The 27,225-nt window shown below is 50.0% G+C and overlaps 1 protein-coding gene across 1 annotated transcript in view; it reads left to right on the top strand.

Moving 5' to 3' along the window:
• Positions 1-27,225, top strand: part of ZBTB7C (zinc finger and BTB domain containing 7C) — a 154,938-nt gene that overhangs the window by 119,309 nt on the left and 8,404 nt on the right. The window contains exon 5 of the mRNA XM_077171754.1: positions 22,544-23,737. Within this exon, the coding sequence (XP_077027869.1) occupies positions 22,544-23,737 (1,194 nt within the window). The remainder of the gene's footprint in view (positions 1-22,543; positions 23,738-27,225) is intronic.

The raw sequence follows: 27,225 nt of genomic DNA, 5'->3' as shown, positions 1-27,225 counted from the left end.
CCATTAGGAAACTGCCAGGAGAAGGTTAAGGGAACTCGTAAGGTCAAAGCTGAACAGAGGAAAGTACTAAACACTTGGGATACAGGTGGGCAAAAACAGGACGACAAGATTTCCACTCTTGGCTCCTCTACTGACTTGCCTCATGGCCTTCATCAAGTCACTTTCTTCCTGTGTTTTTTCCAGTGTGAGTGGTTGCCACCTTTTTGGGCCCTGTGGTGGCCCTGCAAATACTTGGTGTAGCAGCACCACGTCTTTGCCTCAGAGACACAAGTCCCTGCTGCCATCCACCACTGGATGAGCACATGGAAAAAGTGGTGTGGAGTGGAAGGAAGCACAGGCAGTCAGTAGGAAAGCAGTGGTGATTAGGGCAGGGAGATGAAAAAGGCAAAATTTCTGTTCTCCAAGAGGATCCTCATGGGTCCTCAGTGATTTCCTCACCTATTCTTTCTGCTTTAAAACATGACCTGCTGTAATATTTTACTTAAACGTGGTGTTTAAAGGACTGGAACTTATTGTAGAGCTCACTGTGCTGGCTTCAAACCTCCTGTTGGGTACCATTTTCCTGACATTAGCTTGCCATAGCTTGTCAGTGATTTTAACTCTGCCGATGGGTTGAACGCCCCAGGATAGAGGAGCCGACTCTTCTGGCTTTGTACTTCACTTCAGCTTCCTTAAGTACAGTGGGGAGAGATAATTCAGCTAAATACGTTTCAGTACAAAGTGAAGGTTTTGATGACAAAAGAACTGCTCTGCGTCTGGGTCAGTTTTGTCAGATTAATGGTGGAATTGTGAAAAAATGGAAGCGTTTCATTTCAGCATCTACAAAGTGAAAGTCTTGACTCTCACAGGCAGCATGATTTGTTTAACTCAACATTTGCTGTGTTTTTGATTAAACAGATGCCTGGAATTTAGAAAAACATTTTGTTTTCAGGCTGAGCAAGTAAATTTTTAGCATTTTTAAGTTCCAGAAAGAATAAGTTGTGCTCACTCCCGTCGTTCCTCTCCTGAAAAGCCTCCTCCGCCTCACTCTGTATCCTTTGCAAGGTGGTCCTGCCAACTCCAGCCCTGTCTCGTCCATTAGAAAAACAAAGAGTCCCAGACTTCTCTTATCATCCTTCCACTTTGTCTTCCCTCTGTGCCAACTAGAATGTTGGGAGGCAACCCCCCACCCCTCCCCCCTATACTATTATATAGTATGATAAATATACTATTTAGATTTGTGTGAAAACGAAATAATTTAATATAAAGGCATTTGCTCTATGTCTTTAAGGAATCCTTTTGAAGTTGACTCTTTTGACCTTCAAGGCCCTGCATAATTTTTTCCTTCTCCATTTCCCTCCTCTTTGTTGTTCCCTGCACTCCTGTAATCTTCTCTCCTGCCTGCTTCCTTCACCTCCTCCCACCCTGCTCCATGAATCCATGTGTTATCTGCTCCCCGTGTTTGAAGCGCGCAGCAGCTGGTGCAGCCAGCATCCTCCTCTGCCCCACAAGCCTTCATCTCACCCCTCTCTGTGAGGAGCCTCTCCTGCCCACCCCGTTCTCTCCAGATGATGTTTTACCTGCTCTCTTTCCACCCCTCAAATTGCTTTTTTTTGTCTCCCTCCCATTGGGAAATGTTCAATTAGGGGACCTGCCTTAATCTCCTGGCTGGCCAAGTGCAATACGTCCACCCACAGCTTTCAGCAGGGGACGGGCTCCCTTCCCTCTCTCTGGACAGAAGTAGGGCTCCACCCTCCCGTGCTTATGGCCTTGTAGCTGTGTGAGCTTCCTGAGCTGAATCCACATCTTGTCCATCCCCACTGGCTTCTCTGCTGGCCCCGTGGTCTCCCTGCAGGGGGCTGCAGGGTTGTACATTCTCACACTGCCCCGCACGCAGTGGGGTCCTGCATCCCCTGACCAGACTCTGCCATTCACAGAGTTAGGAGTGATTCAATTAAAGAGGTTTCAGACAGTGAAAAAAAAAAAACAACCCAGATGTTTAGGTAATGTGTAAGAATTGCTGGAGAGTCTCAGTTTTACAACTTCAGGGAATGTTTTTCTCTGTTGTGCCAGGAGTTGCAGCATTTGTGGGGTGAACAGGAGGACTCAGCTGACCTATCACAGGGTCATAGATTGGTTTGAAAGGGACTTTTAAAGCTCATCTAGTCCAACCCCCTGCCATGGTCAGGGGCATCTTCCCCTATCCCAGGTTGCTTCAAGCCCTGTCCAACCTGGCCTTGAACTTTTTCAGGGATCCAGGGGCAGCCACAGCTGCTCTGGGGAAGCCTGTGCCAGGGCCTCACCACCCTCAGTGTAAAGAATTTCTTCCTTCTTTCTGGCTTCAATGGGACAAGCAGTCTTCTTTCTAAAGAGTAAATACAGCTCTGAACAAAGGATGTGTACACATGCACACACACAGAGATTTCATGGAGATATTTAGGCATGGGAGTGCTGGTTCTGGAGGGGAAGCCAAGCTCTCACCCTGCATTTATCTGGGCAAGGTCTTCCTGCTTATTCACCGGGAGGGAGGAATATGGATTTGCTCCTGGTGGAGGTAAATATTCACAGTGATTTCACGAGCACTTGCACTCCTCCTGCAGCAAATGTGTGAGCTGAGAAAGGGCAGCAGTGGTGAGCTTCATGAGGAGCTGCTCCCCCTCCTCGCCAGGGTGCAGAGTTCATTTTTCCACTGACGCATCCCTGACAAACGCCCAAGGAGAACTGGCATGGGCAGCCAAGTGATTGTGTTGTCACGGCAAAGACTAGTGAAAGAAGAGCAAGATTTATATCCTGGCTGCTCAGAGGGCTGGAGAGAAATAGCCCAGTGCCAGGAGTCATGCAGGCATGGCTGATACTGTCTTCAGTCTTCTGCCAAGTGTGGGCTGGATGGTGGCTGATGTGAAATGGGCTGCACAGTCCTGGTCCAAGTCTTGGTGGGCATGGTTCCACATCACAGGAACCAGCCATGCAGTTGACGCTTTCACTGACAGTCTTAGCAGAAAGATGAGTTGCTGAATTGGCCCCGAAGTTGAAAAAAAAAATTAAAAATCCAAAGAACTTTGCAGCAGGAGAAGCTCTTCTACCAGGGAAGCAGATGACCCCAGAAAGCCCAGCACACACAGACATGACTGTGGTGATGGGTTTAATATGTTCAAAAGCAGTGAGGGTAGGGCTTTAGGTTGCTCTGTGGAGATGTGGCCTCAGGTGCAGGTTGCCTGCATACCTGTGGTTGTGTTATTTCATCTGCTCTGTGCCTTGGCTCCCTGTCTGCACAACTGGAACACAGAGTCAGGGAATGGTTTTGGTGGAAAGAGCCTTTGAAGACTTCTGATCCAACTTCCACCTCTCAGTCAGGCTCGTGCCTTTGTGTGGTTGAGTTTTGAGCATCTCCAGGGATACAAATCCCAGCATTTCTCTGGCTGCATGGTTCAAGGTTTGACCAGCCTCTTACTAAGAAATGTTTTTCTTATGTCTGATATAAACTTGCTTTGCTGAAACTTCTTCCCCTGGCTTCTTGTGCTCCGAGACCAGTCTGACTCCTTCTTCTCTATAGTTTTACACTAGGTAGGTAGATGAAAAAAATTAGATTGCCCCTTCATGCTCTCTTCTCTGGGCTGAACAAAACTCTCTTCTCACCTCGCGTGCTCCTGCTCCCTGACCATCTTGGTTGCCTCCACAATGGCAGGGTCTCTCTGGAGACTCCAGAGTGGACACAGCCCTTCAGCTGTGGTCTCACAAGTGATGGATGGAACAGAAGGCTCACTTCCCTTGACCTCTGGGCACCACTTCTGTTCATTCAGCTGAGTGTGTGCCTGGCCGTCTTCAGTGCAAGGACATGCTGCTGAGTTCTGGGCACCTTCTTGGCCACCAGGTCTTTGTCTACAAGGTGCCTCTCCAGACAAACGTGGGTTTCTCTGGACAAATTGCTTCCTTTGAGGTGGGATGGATGGGAATTGCCGGGGTCTGGGCAGAGTTTGGCAGGTTGTCCATAAAAATGCAGGATCTGGAGGATCAGATGGGGCAAGAGCTTGGCCGTGTCATGTTCCCATCTACATCAAGAACCAAGCAAGGCTCAAATTTCTTCTTTGAAAGACTGATGCCCTGCTAACTGCAGAGAGGTGAGGTAGCTGTAGGAGCTGGAAAGCACTGTAGAAAGGATGAGGACACACAGAAACACTTGTTTTTTTGGTCTCAGGCTTGTTCAGAGGAGGTGCAGCTCATGTAGCCACTGTGGCTGCTGATTCAGTACCTGCCCTGTGAATATAATAGGAAGATTTCTGTCTCCACCACTGCCCATCTATCACCTTTCACAAGCCTAGGAGCAAAAGGAAGAATAAGAGGAGTAACAAGAAAATAAAGAAACACTGCAGCCAGACAGCTATCCTCTGTGTTTCACAATTCTATAAATTATGCCCTTTCCTTCCTCTTTAATCGCCAGGCATATAAAATATGCTTGCAGCAGAATCATATCCTTCCATTAAAGTTTCAGAAGAGAAATACAGGTCCCATCTGCCTGTTTAGCAAAGCAGGGCAGTGCACAACCATTTCTTTCCTTTCATCACCCCCCCTCAAAATCTACTTTATGGCAGGAGTTTTCTCTTTTAGGACTGGCTGTTTATTTAATTTTCTAATTTCAGCATGGTTTTCCAGAAGCAGTCTCCTCTTTGTTCTCACATGGGTCTTCCTCCAATGCCTTCACACTCAAATGCACCTAAAGAGCAGAGGTCCAGTCTGCCCTTGGTGAAGGTCAAAGGAGAAAGAAGCCTTTTAGGTCTTGAGCAGGGTTCTTGGGGGTGTGTTTCTGCTCTGCAGACAGGGCAGACACTGTCTGAACAGCAGGAGTTGGCAACAGTGAGAATTATTAAACTGGACTGTGGAGGCACCCATGAGCTTCACTGCCCATCCCTGTTTGCTCTCGAGGATATTCATGGATTTTTTGTGTTGTTCTGGAGTCAGGATGGGCGTAAGATCTTAGGGCTATGTTGCCTGCATGGCAGATGAGTGAGTGTGGCATTGTCCCCATTCACACAGGAGCTGCCCCCCCTGTGCAAAGGGCAGGGAGGGGAGGGATCTTTGGGGTGCATCTCCCTCTGTGTGTGGGGTGGGCACATCCTGGGGGACATGTGTCACAACCCATGCCTGGTTCTGCATGTGGACAGGGCTGGCGTACAGTTTTGGGAGGCAGTGATGGATGAGAGGGCACAACAGCCTCCACTTCTGGTTCAACCCACAAAGTCCCTGTGGAATCAAACAATGATTTGGGTTGGAAGGGGCTTTTAAAGCTTGTCCAGTGCCACCCCTGCCATGGGCAGGACCCCTTCCACTATCCCAGGGTGCCCCAGGCCCCATCCAGCCTGGCCTTGGACACTGCCAGGGATCCAGGGGCAGCCACAGCTGCTCTGGGCACCCTGGGCCAGGGCCTGCCCACCCTCCCAGCCAGCAATTCCTAATTGCCAAGAGCCCAAAATCTGTGCCTGCCCTCTGGCAGTGGGAGCCATTGCCTGGCTGCTGTCCCTGCAGGCCTTGTCCCCAGTCCCTGTGCAGCTCTGCTGGAGCCCCTGGAGGCCCTGGCAGGGGCTCTGAGGTGTCCCTGGAGCCTTCTCTTGTGCAGCTGAGCAGCCCCAGCCGTGCCAGGCTGGCTCCAGAGCAGAGGGGCTTCATCCTCCTGGTCATTTTTGTGGTGTTCTCAATACCTGTTCAGTGTCTCATCCTGGGCTGCACAAGACATTTGCAAACTGGCTTGAATCATTATTTATAGCACTGAACCCTTAGAAATCTCTCCTACCCAGCAGAAGGACATGTACCTCTTTTTTTGCCATAAAGCCTCATTTTTATTCAGTGGCATTCGGAGCAGAGTGGATCCAAGGGCTGGGGCTGTGTGTCGGATTTTTCCGTGCCTGGAGATTTACACCCGCACTCCTGCTGCCATTAAAGGTGCCCTGCTCCAAGTATAAATCAGACTGTGCTCTGGTGGATGCTTTATGTGTTTCCCAGAAGTCATGTGCAGAGGTAGGAAGGACCCACTGCAAATTTTGCACTGGCTTTTGGGGGCTTTTTTGAATGCTGCTGGGGGAACACAACCACAGGGGGATTTATATTCCCTTTTCCTGAAGGGTTCACCATAGAAGAGGCTTTGCTTTTTTTTTTTTTTTTTTTTTTTTACCACCTTGGGCAAGAAGCTGTTTGGTTTGATTTAGGTTCAAATTTTATTTTTAAGCAAAATATGAGAAACACAGGAGAGGAAACCGCACTCTGTTCCTTAAAATTAGTGGCAGAAAAGACAGGGCTACAAAAATATTCTCTGATGCATGCATTTGATGAGCATGTACCTTGGCTAACACAGCATTGAGGAGCTCTGGGTGTCCAACAGGATTGCACTTTTCCATCTAAAGGTGTTGTTTTTTTTTTTAACAAGGATTCAGCTCCTGGGCTTACCATGTCCTGTAGTCCATCTCTGTGTGTAAAATGTCAGCAGCTCACATTGGGCTCTGATTCTGCAATACCATTTGAAAAATGGAGTTGAAACCAAACCCATCTCAGACCTCAGCCTTCCACTACTTACAAGGAGATGATAAAGAAGGACAGAAGGAAACTTTTCACATGGGCAGATAGTGATAGGACAAAGGGGAATGGCTTAAAACTGGCAGGGGGCAGGATTAGATTGGACTTTGGGAATTAATTTTTTCCTGTGAGGGTGGTGAATCCCTGGCCCAGGGTGCCCAGAGCAGCTGTGGCTGCCCCTGGATCCCTGGAAGTGTCCAAGGCCATGTTGGACAGGGCTTGGAGCAGCTTGGGACAGTGGAAGATGTCCCTGCCATGGCATGAGGTGTCACTGTGGGATCTTTAAAGTCCCTTCCATCCCAATCCAGTCTGTGAGTCTCATGACCTACCTGAGGGAGCCTGTGTTCAAGGCCATGACTTGAGGAAAAAGAAGAAAGTTGTGGGTAATTTTGCCATCCACCTCCTTCTTTAATCCCCTTCCTGTTGCTCCTGACCTAGTGAGACAAGAATCTTTTTAATTCTCCATGCTTCGCCTCCCCTGATTCATTGCTCAGCCTTCAACAACCACGGAGGAAGACTCCAAATCCCCTTTTTTCCCTTTTTTTACCCTCCACAAAAGCTGGACCCACCAGCAGCCACCTGGGCAGGGGGAGCAGCCCGGCTCTTGGCCGCGCTCGCGCACACGCCCACGGCACCGTTCCCTTGTAATTAAATCTCTTTTTTTCCCCGACTGGAAGGATCCTGCTATAAACAAGCGTTTTCTCTAACCATAATTGCGCCCGGCGGAGGGCACAGCTCTGCAATCACTCGGGGCTTTGTTCAGAGCCAGCGCCTCTGCCTCTCCTCAGGTATGCCAGCAATGCCAGCGGAACTCCCCGCGACCTGACATGAGTCCCAGGGCAGGGCTTGCAAACACAGGCAGTGGTCAAAACGGGGTTTAAGTGCCTTTATAAATATTTTGAAGAGCTGGCTTGGAAAAGGAAAGTCCCCGGCGTGCGGCGGTGCCGGTGTTTCATCCAGCGCTGGTGCGCGGCTTTGAAGTGTGGTGTGAGCAAGCTGCTGGGCTCCTGCCCATCCCTGGGAAGGACTGGGTGAACAAAAATATACGTATCTGTACGTTTAGAACTATGCAAGAGATTGTATCCACACCCCTTCTGGTCGTGTGTCTTCGTGGACAAACAGAGGAGGGTAGAAATGAACGTGCTGCAGAGGGGTGTTCTGTTCGTGTGGTGGATGTATGGAACTACATCAGGTTGGTTAGGGAGATCCACAGGTGGGAGGTGAGGTGGGGGAATGGACAGGTAGATGCTTCCACGTGTCTGGTTTTATCGTAGCCCCTTACCTGACGAGTTTTTCTGTCCTAGAGAATCATCACTGCAATATATGTAACCAGAGGCTGTCGTATTTGTGCTGTGGAGGGAGATGCAAAGCACGGACAGTGAGATGGCAGGCCAAGTGGGGTGAAACGCTGATATTTTCCCACCCAGGACAAAAAGTAGGTCCTAGGGTAGTGTGAGTGGTTCCACATGTGTGCTGTTGCTCTTCAGAACATTGCCCAACAATAAACACACACCCAGAGCATCCTCCATTCCTTTGCTCAGGAGGTGAATCAAACCTGCACCCTGGGAAGAGTACAAAGAAGCAGCCATGTGCTCCCCATGCACGTGCAGTGCCCTTTTCCACCCCACAAGCCCTTGGTGCTGCTGTTGTGTTAAACATCTGCTTTTTTTTTCCCTCTTTTTTCTCTTTTTTTTGTGTAAGAGAGCAAGAGCAAGGCAGCTGCTCCATAAAATAATCTGTGTAAGAGCTGAGAGCCAAAACATCCAGAGGTGTGGATATCACTGAAGAATTTGGGTGGGAAATGCCATTAAAGGTGATCTGATTCCACCCCCTGCCATGGGCAGGGACATCTCCCACTGTCCCAGGCTGCTCCAAGCCCTGTCCAGCCTGGCCTTGGGAACTGCCAGGGATCCAGGGGCAGCCCCAGCTGCTCTGGGCACCCTGGGCCAGGGCCTGCCCACCCTCCCAGCCAGCAATTCCTAATTGCCAAGAGCCCAAAATCTGTGCCTGCCCTCTGGCAGTGGGAGCCATTGCCTGGCTGCTGTCCCTGCAGGCCTTGTCCCCAGTCCCTGGGCAGCTCTGCTAGAGCCCCTGGAGGCCCTGGCAGGGGCTCTGAGGTGTCCCTGGAGCCTTCTCTTGTCCAGGCCAAACATCCCCAGCTCTCTCAGTCTGTATCAGTATGTCACAATGCACTGCAAGTTTGATCTCTAACATTTTCTCTGGAAGTTGTAGCACTTTAACTGGACCAGCCTAGTCAGACTTGTACCATTTCCCCCTGAGCAGATGCAGTCAGAGCTGTACAGATGTTGCCTTATGCACCCAGCAGTGCCACTGGAAGATAAGCCTCTCTTCTGGAGTTTGCTGCTGGATCCATACTCCAGGAGCACCGGCCAAGTTCTCTTCACCCAGCTGCCCATAGCAGGTTGGAAGAAATCTGATTGCTGCTTTTTCCCTAGCAGAAATTTGGATTTTCTTAACACCTTAAAGGCTGAGCTTTGTGGAGCAGTTACCTCTGGCCTAGAAGTGGATGAGAAGCTGGGGTTCCTTTCTCATGGCTCTAGCACATCCTGGATCAGAAGAGAGCATCTCCCCTCAGTCTTGAAGTGCTCTGTAGGGGCAAATGTGTGAAAGGGGATCATGTGCCTTGATAAAAGATGGTTTTTCAGTGGTGTAGCTATCTTCATTCTGCACTCCCATCTCCCTTCCCTGGAAGAGTTCCAGATCATGTTGGATGGGGCCTGGAGCAACCTGGTCTAGGGGAAGGTGTCCCTGCCCATGACAGGGGCTTGGAACTGGATGAGCTTTAAGGTTCCTCCAAACCATTCTAGGATTTGTGACCTCCATGGTGGCTCCAGCACAGAATCCCAATGAAATTCAGATCACTCTACTCCGTCTGTCCTGCAGACCACTGTAATGTCCTGATCCTCTTTGTGCTGGTGCACATCCAGAACAACATCAGTTAAATCCTGGGAGTCAATCCAAAATTACCCCAGGATAAATAAGAATACATTTTACCCAGAAAAGCCCCCCAAAAATGTAATTCAGTTCCAGCAAGGCCAAGTTGAGGCTGTAGGCAGTGCCCTGTAATTCAATGACTCCTTTGGACATCCCCTTTGAGTTGAGGCATGTGAGCAGCTTCCCTCTTCCCTTGAAGCTGTTTCCTTCTAAATCCTCTGTGAACTTGTGCATGTGTCAATGTTATGGTTATCACACATGTAATTTCATCTGACATTGTAATGACAGCATGGGGAGTTCAAAATGTAACAGTAAATATAGTTGTTAGGGGAAAAAAAAATACCAACATCCTAGCCCATCATCCTGAATGCCTCTTCACGTCATGGGAGGGATGCAGACAGACTCCAAACACCATCAGCATTTCTGGGTTCCAGTTGGAAACTGCCTGGAGTTCAGCATAGGCCAACACAAACAGGCGAGACTGTCTCTCTCTACATGTCAGGGCTGCCTTTTCTCCTCCTTTTCCCTGTTTTGTTTTTTTGTTTTGTTGTTGTTTTGGAAGAGTCACCCCTCTAAAGAGGGGAGAGGCTGGGAGTTCTCCCTGCTTGCTTGGGGTGTTTGGTAGCCTGTGGCACGATGCATCCTAGATCCTGCACTCACCCTTGGCCGAGAGCTGAGTCCTGACTCGACCCCTGATTATTTTTGAGTGCTGTTGGTTTGTGATGCTGTATTGAAGGGTCATTTGCCAATTCCATTATAAGCCTCATTTACAACTCAGCTGGTTTAAATCAGATCAGACTGTGAGCTGGCATGTGCAAAGAGTCAGCTGGGACACAGGACGTGCCTGCTGAGGGACCTGATCCCACAGACCCCCTTCTTGCTTGCAGAAGCGTCAGTTAAAAAAATTAATCCCACTGATTTTCAGTATTATTTTTTTTCCATGTGTTTGAGAGAAACATCTAAGCAGTGGATATTTTTCTTTTCCTTCTTCCAGGGAGAGTTCAAATGTGTTTTTTTTCTGTTGGTTCTCCACCAGCTTTGACTATATTTACCAAGCTGGGCATGGGTGGGCCCGGCCGGATCGCACAGATTGCTCAGGCGGGTGAGGCTTTGCAGGAGCTGAGGGCTGAGCTGAGGACTCAGCTGCTGTTTAGCTTGCAACCAGCTTGGCAGAGAAACCAGGGACTTGGCACACAGATGGAGCTAAGATACAAATGAAATCTGAATCTGACCCCAGATCTTCAGTTAAATTGCCCTGTAACTTTGAGAGCTGGATTAAATCATCCCTGGAAGACAGGGAGTTACCTCTGGATATTTGGTGCTTGGGCCATGCTATAAGGTTATGCCCATATATTACCTGTGGTCTTCAGAGAGCTCATTAGATGGCTGGTTTACATATAAAAAGTCCGGATGAAAGTCTCATCCCCTTTCCCTGACCATCCTGTGCTGAAACCTGGCAGTATTTCAACTAGAAATGCCCAGCTCAAGAGTTAGGGATGTGATGCATCTCACTGGGGCTTCAGTGTGGTCAGGACAATGTTGGCTTGCCGAAAAAATGGTCATGGGACCACAGAATCATCAGAAGGCTTGGGCTAGAAGTGACTTTTGAAGGTCATCCCATTCCAGCCCCCTGCCCTGGGCAAGGACAGCTTCCACTTAACTGGGTCGCTCCAAGTCCTGTCCAGCCTGGACTTGAATGTTTCCAGCCACAGCCACAGCTTCTCTGGGCAACCTGTGCCCATTTTTTACCCCCCTCATCATAAGAGTTTCTTCCTCCTAGCCAGTCTGAATCTCCACTCTTTCTGTTTAAAGCCATCACCTCTTGTTTCCATGGATGGAGCATCTTGTGAAGCTGCTTTTTGGGGCAGCAAAGGATGGAGAGATGCAATATTCACCCACTCTAACTCCCCTCTCTGATGGGATAGGGCCTGTAGGTGACTCAGGGGAGACACTCACAGGTAACATCTGTGTCTGTTTGGTCTCTTCTCTGAGCCAGGGTCCTGAATTTTCATCCTGTGTTGGGTTTGACTGTGACACCACCACACAAGCCCAGGACTATCATTCTGCCCATGGTTCAGATGATGGGGTGGTGGTGCTGGAGGGGCTGTGTCTTTGCAAGATGGATTGCCATTGCAGGATGAGATGCTCTGCACAGGCACCTTCCATGAACACACCTGTCCAAAATCCACCTCATGTCTATGTGGGAACTCTTCCAGCCCAGCCATAGCACGGGAGCTCGTGTGTTTAGAGCGCCAGGACTGAAATGGCAATTACAAACCAATGAGGCTGCAAGGGCTCTCATGAGAGCCGAGCAGGAATAGAATATTTTGAGTTATGCCAGAGTTAAATAGACCAATTTGAGATACCTTTCTCCTAAATACCTGTGGGATTTATGAGCCTAATGAACGGCAACACGGTGTCAGCAGCGCAGGGCACAGCGGGAGCTGAAAGGAGAAGCTGAGCTCGTGTTACAGGGCTTAGCCCAAACCAAGCAGGGCTTTAGAGAGGTGCTGAGCTGCTGAGGTTGTCCTCCTGAGAGAGAGGACAAAGCTCCTGCCTCTGCCTTGCTGTGAGTCTGGAGATACCTCAGGCTTGGCAGCATCTTGGCCAGCGGATGGGGATGATTGGGTGCTCCTCCTGGAGGTTGATGCTGGGGGACTGAATTCAGATCAGCAAGAAACTCCCCCAAAAAGGGGTGTGTGCCACTGGGGATGCCCAGTGATGCTGCCAGGGAGCCTGGGCAGGGTCTGGAGGAGCAATCCTGCCCGGGCAGGGGATGGGGCGCAGCTGCTGCCAATGCCACTGCCGAGCTGAGCTTCCCACCCCTCCGCTGCTGGAGCCTGCCTGTACCTGCTCCCAAGCCGATATTAAGCCTGCTCAAACACTGCACCGCCTTCTCCTCACATTGTTTTCTGTACCCCACACCCAGCACCAAAATAGCGATAACCCCCCCTTCCCCACCCTCCCGCGGTGACTCAGGCTGGCGAGCAGGCACACATCTGCTTCTGATTTAATGTGCGAGCGCTCTGACCCTTTTATTTTTGTTCCCAAAGTCCTCCCATCATCGGTGGCTTTCTCTCTGGGGGCGAGGTGGGTGGGGGGAGAAGAGGAGGGGAAGCTGGATCCCCATCCTTCATGCTCTGCTTTTTCGGAGCCCTCAAAAAATGTATTTATTTTGGAGCTGTGTTTTCATGAGCAGGCTGGTGACAGCCTCACCCGGATCTGAGTCCAAGTCCCTTGCAATCCTGTCCACTCCGGAGGGACGCCAGCCAAGCCAGTTTTCCATGGTTAAGCTGGGCACATTTTTCCGCTGTGGTTGGTTGGTTGGTTTTTCTTTTTTTCTTTTTTCTTTCTTTTTTTTTTGTTGGGTTTTTTTTTTAATTTTTCTTTTTTTTTTTTTGTCAGGAAGCAAACCCACCCAGTGTGTGCAGGCCATTTAATAGAAGCCCTTTTTTTTTTTTTTACAATTTCTTTTCCTTTTTCTGGCTCTGAAGAAGAACAGGACGAGAGAGAGTGAAGGGGCTGGCGTGTTTTCTCAGGAGAGTTCAGAATGGGAGGAAATGGCTTTTTTGGCTATTTTTAAGGCCATGCTGGAAGGAGGTACCTACCACTGATGTGCTCATTGGATTGCAATGCTGTGTGTTAATAGGGATGTATCCTATATATGTCTCCTATGTCACTCCCTGTAGCAGGGTCTGGGCACAATGGGAAGGTGTTAGAGGAGAGTGGGTGCACACACACGGGCAGAAATGCCATCCACAATGTCACATACCTCATGGACCTTCTTCTGTCTCATGTCAGAGCTGCTGGGGAGACCAGCAACCAGATGTTCAGCCGTACCCTGCATGGGCATATCTCTGGTGGGGATTTTCCTCTTGCTTTCTCTTTCTTTTCCTCATTTTGGTGGTGTGGGAGGGGTAGCGTGTCACTTGAGGTGTGAATGAGTTTCCATGAGAGTGGGGTGGTTGCAGAGGATGTCTGGAAACCCTCCTGTTTCACTTAACATATTCCCCCCTCCCACACGTGTTTTGAGTGTGTGCATATAGATTTGGGTGGGGGGGAGACACTCACCCAGCATCATTGCCTGTATCAGCAATGTCCTATTAAATGTGGACAGGAGACCATCAAGGCCACACAGAGCTGTGTAGACAGGGTTTCCAGGGTTTCAAGAAAATGGGTTTCAAGGGAAAAAAAAAGGTCTTGAGCATCTTCAGCCGTGCAGCACCTTCTGGAGCCTCAGCAGAGAGGAGCAGTAGGAAGCTGCTGCCCAGAGCACCATCCCCCCAAGCTCCAGACCTCCAAATAAATGCTTGAATGGGGGGACAATAAAAGACTGTGGTCACTGTGTGACCACTCTGTAAAGTCTTCTCTCTGGTACCTGCCTAGATGCTGTGGTTAATTAATTTGCCCCTGCTCTGTGTGTGGATGAAGCCTTCAAAACACCATCTGGAGCCAGGTGGGGCCTTTGATGTAGCTCCACTAATTATTTATGTTTATTTGACCATTTATCACCAGGATGCCCCTTTGCCAAGGCCTGCTCAGCAGATCAGATGGCATTTGTCATGCAGCATGCAGACTTCATCAAGCTGCCACCCAGAAGTGACCTGGAGCTCCTGATTTTGGAGCTTTATATAAATTCTGAAACTGGGCAGTGTGGGCAATTTAAGGAAGCTGGGAAAAGGAAACCAAATTGAAAACATGGCCCTTCAATTACAGCAGGCACTGAATTCTATTCTGGCCCTGACAGGGCTGGTGTTGGTGTTTATCTGGGCCTGAGAACTGGTTCCAAGGAAATGGGAGGGGCATGGGACTTGGTGATGTGATCACCAAGTTGGTTTTGGGTTGGGAAGGATCTTAAAGATCAAGTAGTTCCAACACCCTGCCATGAGCTCAACCTGTTCATCACCCTGTGCCACCCAAGAGCTCAACTTCAGCCACAGGTTCCTCCCCAGAGAGAAACTGAGGACAGAAAGTCAAGTTTTATATGGACCAGGGTCAGGTCCTGGTGATCATGGAGCAGCAGCACCCAACTGTTCAGCAGGCTGAGGGGTGATTTGATTCATAATTTGCAATTTTGCCAGATCATATCTGTATGCAAACAAATGATGAAGTGCAGAGTACTTCATGTGTAGGCTCTGGGTCTCTGGAGTCAGCCTGCAGGGATGGATTTGTTCAAAGGTGCACATTTGCTGAGGTGTGTAAAGAGGGTTTAAAAATTCCCTGGGATGGATTCACACAGGATGGATTCACACAGGAGCTGCTTTGGCCTCCACATCCTGGTGAGCAAATGAGTGGCACCTTCCTAAGCAAATAATCCCCGTGGAGCTTCCCAAGTGATGTTGTACCAGAGATTCCAGCAGATCTCCAGTACTGATGTGCCCCAGATCTGCTTGGCTGGATAAACTCCTGCATGGATTTTGGAAACTGGGAAGATAAAGGGTTGTTGCTGGGATCACTGGAAACTCTGAGGGTATTTCTAAAGCACCTTTTGTTTTGGACTCCCTGATGGGACTTCAGTGAATATGGCTTTTTTTGTGGCCTGCCTATAGGAAACTGGTAGTTCCAGCTGGAAAAAAGGTCAGTTTTATATAGTATGTGCAAATATAAATAGTTCACATAGGCTCAACTTGCCAGCCAGATGTTGGTAAGGATGAATCCTTGTATGCCCAAGGATTTTGTTCAGAGATTAGTATGAATTCTGACAAGTCCAGTAAGTAATGAAGAAATAGCAGGGTGAAGGTCACCCCTGTGATTTCACTCCCTGAAGCCTAACCACTTTAATTATGTGATCAGACCATGCTCGACTTCTGGGTCTTTTCCATCTCACATCCTGTGGAGCGCTGGGCTCCTTGGCCACCCCTCTCCTCCTGGCACCAGAGGGAGGTCTCCATCTGTGTCAGCATCCCAGGGACTCTGCTTGCCCTTTCCCCTGGTGTCCCACAGAGCATCCCTTCAGACTGTGCTGAGCTGTTCCCTTTGCAGAGCTGCTCCCTTGCCAGGAGACCTGCGGGGTGATGCCACCTCTGCACCCACCCCCGGGGCTGCCTCCCCATCCGTGCTGCCAGCGAGGAGAATGCCGCCTTCTGTGCATCCTTCCTCGCCAAAGCATCACTTTGGAACCATCTTCCCTCTTCTGCTGTGTCCAGATCCTAGCAAAATCCATGGGGTTTTGGCGTTATCCTCATTTCTGTGTGGATGAACTCAATTGAAAGCTGAACACCCCAAACGTTCCCAGCTCAACCCCGTGTCTCCCAGACTGGTCGGAGTTCCTGGAGCGGTAAAACCCTGCTGGTGTTGCTGTGAGGTGGTTCCCTCACACAGAGCCACCTTTGGGTCTGCAGAGGGGTGGTGTCCCTCAGAATCGTGGTGATTTCCCTCACACAGAGCCACCTTTGGGTCTGCAGAGGGATGGTGTCCCTCAGAACCAGCTTTGGGTCTGCAGAGGGGTGGTGTCCCTCAGAACCTCAGTGATTTCCCTTGCACAGAACCACCTTTGAGTCTGCAGAGGGGTGATGTCCATCAGAACCATGGTGATTTTCGTCCCCCGGAACCAATTTGGGTCTGCAGAGGGGTGGTGTCCCTCAGAATTCCAGTGATTTCCCTGTGAGGGAGGTAGCAGTCGATGTCGCCACGTTTTCCTCGTCGTTCCAGGCATCCCAGGGAAGTGATTGAAGGGCAGGGAGCTCTCTGCCCCACCTTCCTGCTGGAGGGCAGAAACGCTTGCTGCTGGGGTGGGTGGTTTAATAACATGTTCTTCTGGAGACAAGATGTTCAGAGGGGAGGTGTGCCCCCATAGTAAGGAATAAATATAAAGGCAACATTCACCTTTTTTAGGTTTTACACCTTCCTTCTTTTTCAAATAAAGTGGTAATCCCACCTCTCTGCTTGCCTTCAAATAGGCATTTGGGGATCCCAAGTCTTTCTTGGTGTTCCCAGTTGGAGTGAAGTGCTTGGCCAAGGCAGTGGTGTTGTCCCTGTGGGGCTGGCAGTGCATGGGGTGTCAGTGTGGGTGGCTTTGCTCAGGGACATTTGCACAAGGGACTTGCTCAAGGTTGTGGATGCAGGAACAGAGCCTCAGCATCCCTATTCCACCAAAATAGAATCAGAGTTTGGTTTGGGTTTGAAGTGACTGCTGTGTCCAAGCCCCATGCCATGGGCAGGAACACCTTCCAGTATCTCAGGTTGCTCCAAGCCCTGTCCAGCCTTGTCCTGGGCACTTCCAGGGATCCAGGGGCAGCCACAGCCTCTCTGGGCAACCTGCACCAGTGTTTTTCCACCAAGTAACAGGAGCAGGAGTGATCAATCACTGGCCAGCATACCCCAGTGAAAGAAGCTGTAATATTTTGACAGATTACGGTGATCTCACATGCACATCTTAATTGCCTCATTATGAAGAGACACAAATAAAACTTGGGGGGAAAGAAAAAAATAACCCACATACATTTATGGGCTGATGGATGTAGCAGGCAGGTCTGCACATCCATGGGTGGATGCAGAGGGAGAGCAGCCAGCCCACCCTGGCTGCTGCCTCCGCTCCTGCAGCCTGGAGCAGGGATTGGGAAAGAGGTGCAGGTAGCAGAGCAGCAGAGCCAAAGCATCTGAGCCTCAGGGTGCTGAGCGCCCTGGGCTGGGGAGGTGGTGCTAGAAAATAAATCAGAGTGAGGAAAGGTGTTGAGATCTCCTCCTGACTCTCCCGTCCTTGGAAGTGTCCCAGGTCAGGCTGGACAGGGCTTGGAGCAGCCTGGGACAGTGGCAGATGTCCTTGCCCATGGCAGGGGGTGGAAAGAGATGAGCTTTAAGTCCCTTTCCAACCCAAACCATTCTGAGATTCATTCTGTGGGTCTCTGACTCCCTCTCCTGACAGGGTCAGCAGCCTGGGGTGGCCTGGCATGCTCAGCACCCCAAAGCCTGGTTCTGACACCTCTGGGATGCTCTGCTGGGTGGTCTCATGCTTCAGGGGTAAAGCTGGGATTCCTCCAGGGGTTTTGTGTTAGCGAGGACAGAGGGATGCTCAGGAAGGGGGGGCCAGCAGCTGGCTGGGATGGGGGAGCAGTGGTCAGGGATGTTCAACCCCCAGCCTTGCCCCTGGCCTTGCACCCTGAATCCCTCTACACACACAGGCTGGGTGAAGGGAGGAACTGGAGGCACCTTGTTTTGCCTGGAAAAAGGACATTTTGACACCAGGAGCAGGCAGAGATCAGCCAGAGCCTGAGGCTCCTTCCTCCACTGTGCTGAATGCAGAATGAGCCTGGCATGGGGGGGCAGCTGCTTTGCATCCCCTGCTTGCCCTGGGGCACCCCCATATCTTGGGGGGGCAGTCCCACAGAGATTCACTGGAGGCACAAAAAAAGAAACACAGACAGGAGCCAGCACTTACCTGAGGGAAAATCACAGCAAACAGAAGGCCAAGCAATGCACATTTTAAAGGGAGATGCTCAGAAAATCTCAATGCAATAACAAAAATAACAAAAATATAAAATAAAACCACAAAAAATATGAACATATACAATATTAATGCAAAATTATAAATATCTAAAATATACAAATAATAAAATATTAATGTACCAGAATATTAATATATTAAAATATTAGAGTATTAAAATATTGAAACGCTGCAATTATGTTGCATGCCAGCAAGCAATTAAAAGCCAAAATTGCCATCTCCCAGCCAAGACTCCGAGTGTGAAGCGCTGTCCCCGTGGATGGTCTAAGGGGACATCCCCCATCTCTGACACAGCCCTGAACCAGCAGCCACACCTCGCACAAGCCTGGGCTCCCCCTGGCAGCCTTTATCTCCTCCAAGGGCTCGGCTTTCCAGGGCGTTGTCACCGGGGCTGAGGAAGGAGATGGGAAAGGGAAGTGCTGGTGAGGAGCCCTCACAGGTCACAGGTCTCTTGCTCCTGCCATTGAGCAGCGCTGAGACCCGGGGGCAGGATCCTGTCCCTCCCCAGGGCTGGCACATCTCTCCAGGGCTGCTCCGAGCTGTGCCAGTGCTCCACTTCCACCCCTACAAACAAGCAGAGGCAACACCAGTTTGCTTTATCTGTTTTCCGCGCATATGTCTTTATAATCTATTGAGTGTACTTCTGTTTTTTACTTACCACGGTGCTAAAATCAGCATTTCGCCTCTCTCTGGTATTTCAGTTTTACATTGCTGGTTTGGAGATGCTGAGATCCTTCAGTATTACAGTGAAGGAGGTTGGAGAAAAAAAAGATTATTAAAGAAAAAAAAAAGAGGTTTTGAGCAGCAGAGTGTCTGGATGAGCTTTGGGTAACCCAGGGAGTGCACGTTGCAGGTGGTTTATGATAATTGCTGTAGTCCCTGGCTTGTATTTGGCGTTTTTCACACAAAAAGAGGACAAATCTTAGCTCCCCCAACCCCTCTTTTTTTTTTCCTGTTGCAGCTTCAGGTGTCTAAATCTGTTGGCAGAATGCTGGGGGAAGCAGTCCAGTATCCCACCACCATTTTTTTATAAGTGGGGCTTTTCCTGGCAAGAAAGTAATGAATGAGTTTTAAGCATGACCATAAATGCAATGTTTCACAACGTCATCTGCAGAATACATTTATTTTAGGTGCCCTCCACCCTTTCCACCATCTCCCTCCAGTTTATTTTAACAATGCTGTAATTTTCTATTATAAAATGGGATTTTGCTGTTTAACTCCATGTCGCCTGCTCAGCATTTGCGTGTGTGTGTGTGTGCGTGTGCATGCACTGGTGACATTTGTCACCATCAGATGCTATTTTTAAGCCTGTTATTATTGAGGACCCCACCCTTGGCTTGGGGATGGGAAGGGGGGAGTGCAGGAGGAGGGAGAGGAGGGAGGGGAAGGAAGGAAAACGTCAGCCTCAGCACACTTCCAGCCTCTGGCCATCAACCTCCCCGGGGGCATGGGAACCATAAGGTCATTTCTCAAGCTCACTGAGCTCCAGAGCTGTCAAACCACCCCGAGAGTTTAAAAAATGCAAATGCATGCAAATGAATGGGCTGTTTCTCTCCCTCTCCCCCCCTCACCCCCGGTTTAAATGACATGAATCACCTTCAATTTTGCCAGCATCCTGTAAAGTTATCGGCTTGCCCAAATGCTGCAGTTAACAGAACCACATCTCAGGAGGACCAGGGAGGGATAAGAAAGGAAAAATAGCTAATTTCCACCAAAACCCCGTAATTTTAAAAATATATTTTATACATATAAATCATATGTAACTATGTATATAATCACCCCCTAATCTCCCAATTCTAATTTTTCTTGCTGTCGAGCAAATAACCCACTAATTAGGGAGAATGAAGCTTAATGTCCAGAAAAAACCCTCTATAAAAATATTTCTCAGGGTAGTCTGATATTCTGCTGTTCTGATTTTTGGCACTTAGGGTGATCTGGCAGTGAAAAATGAAAATAGGAAGACACATTCCTTCATGCAGGAAGCTCCTTTAACACTCAGGCTCCTTCCAAACAAAAATAAATGAGTAGATGATAAAAACAGCAATAGAAATTTAATTGCTCACGCTTATTATTCGGGATACAAAGCCCTAGAAAGGAAGCTGTCTTTTCCTCCCTGACTCAGGGGTTATTTATTATCTTACACTCCACTTGGAGAAGGTATTAGATTTACTGTCACTTATTGGCGATTTTCAAGGAGGATTTGATACAGAGCTGGTCGGGATCGCAGAGGAGCGTTGCTGGTTAACATGGTTAAGCACAGCACACTGTAATGAATCAATTTGTTTCAGACAACAGACGTAATTAGCGTGGAGGTAATGGGCACACCATGGGATGAGGGGCTGGAGCATCCTCCCTCCGCTGAAAATGGCCGGAGCTGGGTGTGATTCCTGGTTCCTCTGCCCAGCTCCGGGCTAGGGGAGCTGGCTGGAGAGGGCTCCCATGGCTGGGGCTGCCCTCCAGCCCCTGTGAGGCTTCCCTGAGCATGGATAGCTGGACACTGTCCCCCATCGCTGTGAGGCTTCCCTGAGCATGGGCAGCTGGACACTGTCCCCCCATCCCTGTGAGGCTTCCCTGAGCATGGACAGCTGGACACTGTCCCCCCATCCCTGTGAGGCTTCCCTGAGCATGGACAGCTGGACACTGTCCCCCCATCCCTGTGAGGCTTCCCTGAGCATGGGCAGCTGGACACTGTCCCCCCATCCCTGTGAGGCTTCCCTGAGCATGGGCAGCTGGACACTGTCCCCCATCCCTGTGAGGCTTCCCTGAGCATGGACAGCTGGACACTGTCCCCCCATCCCTGTGAGGCTTCCCTGAGCATGGGCAGCTGGACACTGTCCCCCATCCCTGTGGCTCCCTGCAGACCTGTGGTCCATCACCTCCCTGCAGGTTGCAACATCCTCCAAGACCTTCACTCTCTGGCTCCCACACACCCGCTTTTGGCAGTGCTGGTTAGGTGTGGGGGAGATACCTGCAAGGTCTCCCTGGGGAGGGAGGAAAAGGGAGACAGCGTTCCTTTTCCCACGGGAATGTTTCCTGCTGAGTCTGATCCCCTCTACAGGCCTCCCAGGCTTCCCAAGGGTTGCTGGCCAAGGTGAAGCACAGGTTTTCATGGACAGCCTCCATCAGATCAGACTCTTTCCATCCCCGAGGCAGCTGGGAGGGCAGGAGCCAGCTGAAGTAAACCAGGTCCCCACTGGTGGCTTGGAAGGAGGTTTGGAATCGGCAGAGCCAGAAACTGAGCAGGGAAGGATAGCCAGGACATGGCAGTGGATCCCAGGAGAGCTGCAGGTGTGGCGTGGTGTGCAATTGGGGAACCTGCCTGATGGTGTCAGCCTTGCAGAAGGGATGGAGTGGGGCTGCAGTTTTGCTTTCACATGCCCTGAGTTCTCCTGGAGATTAACTGCTCTGTCCCTTGGCTGTGAACCAAGTGTCTACCTGCAGCAGGGCCAGGGCTGGTAGAGGTGACACTGCATGAACACATGCTCTGTGTCCTGGGGGTTTCCAAGGGTTAGTGTATTCAAAGTTATTCTGTCTGTTTGATGTATTCTGTCTGTGAGGGGATTAATGTATTCGTTGCCTGCTGGAGGAAATCGCTTTCCTTTCCTGGGATTTCTCATGTGGAAGGGCTACTGGAGCCATGTGAAAGAGGAAACATCTTACAGATTAAAAAATGGCAAAAAAAATAAGAAAAGAATCAGGTTTTCCTCTTGGGTGTGGGCTTTTTACTTCCGAGTTTTCCTTTGAAGCTAAAGCTGCTCTAGCAGGGGAAGAGGTCTGCCAGATGCACAGGGCATTTTGATACCATGCTGACAAGTCCAAGCAGGATTGGGAATGGAGAGAGCTCAGCTCATGGGAAGAGATAGCAAACAACACTGTGTCTGGCCAGGTCCTTGCTACCTGGTTGTCTTCCTCTGAATGTTTAGGTACACACTGTGACACAAATCCTTGCTTTCCTCCCCATTCCCAGATCCCTCAGGAGGACATTCCTACGTGTCTTGTCCCCATGTGAGGTGACATGTCATAGCTTCCAGGCATGAAGTAGAACTGGAGATCCATGAGGATCACTCTCCTGCTGAAGCAGGAAGCTGTGACCCTCCTCTCTGGGATGTCCAGTTGTACCAGCCCCAGAAACAATCACGTAGATGAGATGGGCACTCCCTGGCTCATCTCATTGAAGCAGAGTAGGTGCTGCCTCTTGGCAGTGTGAAGCAATACAGCATCACACTTTCCCCACACAGCTCCTGGCAGGGCAAATCCAACGTGTGCCTGGAACAATGCTGGCTCCAGGAGGACTCAGAAGAAATGTGGTGGGTAGGGAGTCATTGCACAAGGTTCCTGGGGGAGGGGTGTGAGAGAGAAGAGGGAGCTTGTGGTGATTGTGAAAAGGTGAACAGGGTGGGAATTGAGAAGGAGATGAGGAGTTGGGGAGGGAAGCAGAGGATCTGGAAGGAGCTGAAGGTGGCCTGGAGATGCACTGAGACATGCAGGCAGGAGGTGACAGCAGGTGAGGTAGAGGAGGGAAGGACTCGGGAGAAGGCAGCATCCTTTTGGCATTATCAGTTGGCAATCCCCTGCTAACGCTGTGCTGTTGGTGCTTTGTCCTAGGGCACTAAATGAGAATATGGCCAATGGCATTGAAGATCTTATCGGGATCCCATTCCCGAACCACAGCAGCGAGGTGCTGTGCGGCCTGAACGAGCAGCGGCACGACGGGCTCCTGTGCGATGTCATCCTCATCGTGCAGGACCAGGAGTACCGCACCCACCGCTCCGTCCTGGCTGCCTGCAGCAAGTACTTCAAAAAACTCTTCACTACCGGCACTTTAACAGACCAGCCCTATGTTTACGAGATTGACTTTGTCAAGCCTGAAGCACTTTCTGCCATCCTCGAGTTCGCCTACACCTCAACCCTCACCATCACCACCTCAAACGTCAAGCACATCCTGAGCGCCGCCAAGATGCTGGAGATCCAGAGCATCATCAACGTCTGCCTTGAAATCATGGAGCCCGACAGGGAGGCCGAGGAGGAAGATGACAAAGAGGACGACGACGACGATGAAGACGAAGATGAAGACGAGGAGGAAGAGGAGGAGGAGGAAGCGGAAGATTTTGTCAACCAGGAGAACCTAGCTGATGTACAAGAAGTAAGCTGCCACCAAAGCCCTTCTGAGTCCGATCTCACCGAAGAAGCTTACACAGAAGCACCTAAAGATTTTCCAAATCACTTCCCAGCCAGTAACTCCTCTGGACACTTGGGCATGATACGAGACTTCTCCATAGAGTCCTTGCTGAGTGAAAACTTGTACCCTAAGGCAAACATCCCAGAACGGAGGCCAGCTCTGTCTCCTTTCGCCCCCAGCTTCTTCCCCCACCTGTGGAACGGCGACTTTAACTCCTTCTCCCAGCTGGAGGAGCCACAGGTAGACAACGGCCCCTTGGATCTGGTGATCAAAAAGAGGAAGATCAAGGAAGAGGAGGAGAAGGAAGACCTGCCTCCGCCTCCTTTCCCTAATGACTTCTTCAAGGACATGTTTGCCAACACCCCAGCAGCTCCCTTAGGGCATATTAAGGCAGAGACTGACTACAGCGCTTATCTCAATTTCTTAAGTGCTACCCAGTTTGGAGGAGTTTTTCCCCCATGGCCCCTGGAGGAAGAGAGGAAAATAAAGCCCAAGGCATCCCAGCAGTGTCCCATCTGTAACAAAGTCATCATGGGGGCTGGCAAGCTGCCCAGGCACATGAGGACCCACACGGGGGAGAAGCCCTATATGTGCAATATCTGTGAGGTTCGCTTTACCAGGTGTGTGTTGGTCACCTCTGACATGTGTGGGGAGTGGGGTGGTGGCTGGAGGGGCGACATCATAACCCATGACTGATTTCTCTGCTGCTCATCAGAGAAAACTCACCAGAGTTTTTGTCCCAGAATAAAAGTAGGGAGGAAAGCAGGGCATGATCTCTGTCCCTTTAGAAAAAAAAAAAATAAAAAGGGAGGAAGGGAGGGTGGAGGAAGAAAAAGAACCTACTGATTTTTGTGGGTTGTGGATGACATCCACAGCTCACTGGATCCATCCCCTCGCTGGACAAAAGCTTAAATAAGTAACAGGATATTTTCAACCCCACCATAGTTCACCACAGTGGGACCAGAGTGAGCTGGAAAACAGATGGTCAAACAGCCAAGGACGCTTCATCTCTAATGTGCTGAGAGATGCACTGACTTGGGAGGGCCATTTAGCCACAGGATGTAATTAGTTTGGGTTTGCACTTTTTGGCATCAGTATAGACCACAACCAAGTTGCACACATTTGGACGTGACAGTATCTGGGCTCTCTGGGCTTTCTGGGGCTGGAGTGGCCCTAATTATCATGTCTTAGTAGTGCAGTTGGGGTCTCGGTCTCTTCCCCAAAGTAACAAATGACAGGATAAGGGGAAATGTCCTTAAGCATCACCAGGGGAGGTTTAGATTGGATATTAGGAACAATTTCTTCATGCAAGGCACTGTAACAGCCTGTCCAGGGCAGTGGAGGAGCCCCCATCCCTGAAGGGATTTAAAAGATGTGTAGGTGTGACACCTGGGGACGTGATTTGGTGGACTTGGCAGTGCTGGGGGAACAGCTGGACTCACAGAATCATGGGATGGTTTGGGTTGGAAATGGCTTTAGAGTTCATCCAGTTCCACCCCCTGCCATGGCCGGGGACACCATCCACTATCCCAGGTTGCTCCCATCACTGTCCAACCTAGCCTGGGACACTTCCAGAGATGGGGCAGCTGCAACTTCTCTTGCCAAGTTGTATTTAGCTGTGCAAATCAAATGTTCCAGCCTGAAACTGTCCTCTGCAAAGCTGGGCAAATTTAATTGGTGAGCGGAGACAAATAGATTCCTGGACCTGCTCTTGCTGAGTGTAATTAATATCTAATGAGAACAATCTTTACCATAATAATAAAGCTTTCTGACAAGAGCATGGTATTTCAGCTCCTGGCTGCATGTGAGAGAGAGAGAGAGAGCCCTATTAAGCTGGGGTGAGAAAACCAGAGGAAAATAATCTGCACAGTAGGCAGAGGCGAGCTCCTGACAATGGCCGGACACCTGGGGTGCTCCTGCATTCAGCCTGTCTTTTCTTCTCCTGGCCCTATGATAATATTCGAATGGAAGATATGCAGATGATGAGAATTTGACCTGAAAATAAATTTCCATGCTCCCCTCCATTAACACAGCAGACACCATATTATAATGCGGGGAGCATCGTGCCTCGGGCGGGCATGTGCAGCGTGAGCCAGCTCACCCTGGTATTTGCAGGGGAAAGGCCACTGCATGGTGATAATTCCTGCCTGCAGGAATTTGGATCTGGCTCCTGCTGGTGCTGCATCCCCAGGTTAGCACTGTTGTCTCTGTGGGTGTGGTGGCCTCTCGGACTGGAGGGACAGCCTGGCCAGCCCCATCCTGTGGTCCCTGTCGCTCCCTTGCGTGTGCTGCTGCAGGTGCTAATTTTTGGATGAGGGAATAGCCTGCCTAGATCCATCACTGACATCTGCCCTGTAACAGGAATATAGAGCTGAGCCCTCCCAGAGGGCTCCCAAAGTCCTTTACAGGCAAGGGCAGCATTGTTCACTTAGTTCGGGGAAACTGAGGCACGATGCCTAATCCAGACGGGTTATATCAGCGTGGTGGAGGTTGAAAACTCCACGCAGAGCTGATCTAGCATGACTCATTACTAATACAGGACTAAACCTGGTATTTTCAACATCTCCCATGTGCTCAGCAGCTTCTAAACACAGAGCACAGGGGTAGAGGGACTTCATCCAAGGGGAAAAAATTGAAAAAAACTGAGACTTGCCCAACAGTGCAGTCTCCCAACACCACTGATGAAAACTGGTCTTGTGGGTCACTCTGTGCAGAGCTGGGTCCTAGAGGGTCTTTTCCTTCTTTAGCACCCGGAGCAAATCAGATGTCTTAAAATATTGATTTGTTTTTAAATGTGTTTGGAAGGATTTTGAATAGCGTGCAGCTAATAGGCTTTGTTTGGGGTGGGGTTTTCTTAGCTGTTTTCATCATTACTCTGATGTGTGAGAGCTCTCTTTTAGGAAAAGGTGTAGTTTTAAGCAAAGTGGAGTGATTGAGATGCAGAAAGATAATTCTACTGGGATTTCCTGAGTGCTGCCACTTGCATTATGTGTTTTGCTCTCGGGGGAGGGAGGGAAAATCCCATGCTTTCTGAAAGCATAGGACTTGCACCCACACTGCCTTCACTGGGGAAATGCAAGCTCAGGTGGACCCTTCTGGGGTCCCCTGGGAGTGAGGGTGCAGGGAAGCAGAGGTTCCCAAATGGAATTTCAGTATGAATCAGTCCTTTGCATTACTTCTGCATGTAAGGCACTGTGGAGGTGAAAATCTGCTAGGGAAATGAAGATTTATTTTCCTGGGTGAGGAGTGCCCCAGCCTCCCCAGCAGATCCTTCCCCTCCACATCAGTGGGATCTCTTATCCCTCAGCAAGGACCCTACGTGCACCTGGACCTGCCACTCCTGCTGCCCACAGACATCTGATCACAGGAAGCAGGACTTCATTTAATGGCTCATTAATTATTTTTTCCTTAAACAAAGGCTGCTCAGCTTCTAGTCTGCTGTTCCACCCTGCTAGAACTCCAGAGAAAGCTGCAAATATTTCAGCTTTTCCACCAAGACCACCCCAGAGTGCTCAAGGAGATACTGTTCCAGCTGGAAAGGTTAACATTATTTGTTCCTATTATTTGTGTTGTGACAGCTCACAGAGCCCTAATCGCTCTCCTAATGCAATTGCATTAAGGTTATTCACACACAGAGTGCGGATCTCCGTCGGAGCGAGCCTCCAGCCCAGCTCCCAGCTCACAAACCCCGTGTTCCCCATGGCACATCCCCCTGGGGTGCTTCAAAACAGAGCACCTCACCTCCCCCCAGCCTCTGAGCAGCTCCACAAACCTCCCTTGCATTCCCTGGAGATGCTGCTGGGGCAGGGAGGATTGGGTTTCTCCCCGTCTGCTGCCGGAGATGGGTAATAGCCTGAAAAGAGCTTTGCCTGTGTGTACATTATGCAGTCCTGGCACGCAGCGTGTTTATTAGGAAAAGCGATCCTGCTAGGTTAAACATTACCTACAGAGGTTTAAATTAAATTATAGGTGGGGTCAGCAGCTCTGCTTTTTATTAACACTCCCCCCCCCCCTTTGCAGCACGAGCCCCCGCGCTCATCCGCGCGCGACTTCGCCATTCGGGGTGAAATTTCCCTGCTGCTGCTTTGTCTGCTGCTGAGCACTGGCT

Source organism: Agelaius phoeniceus, chromosome Z (genome assembly GCF_051311805.1).
Source record: "Agelaius phoeniceus isolate bAgePho1 chromosome Z, bAgePho1.hap1, whole genome shotgun sequence".
Taxonomy (NCBI): domain Eukaryota; kingdom Metazoa; phylum Chordata; class Aves; order Passeriformes; family Icteridae; genus Agelaius; species Agelaius phoeniceus.
This window is presented reverse-complemented; position numbering and strand designations above follow the sequence as displayed.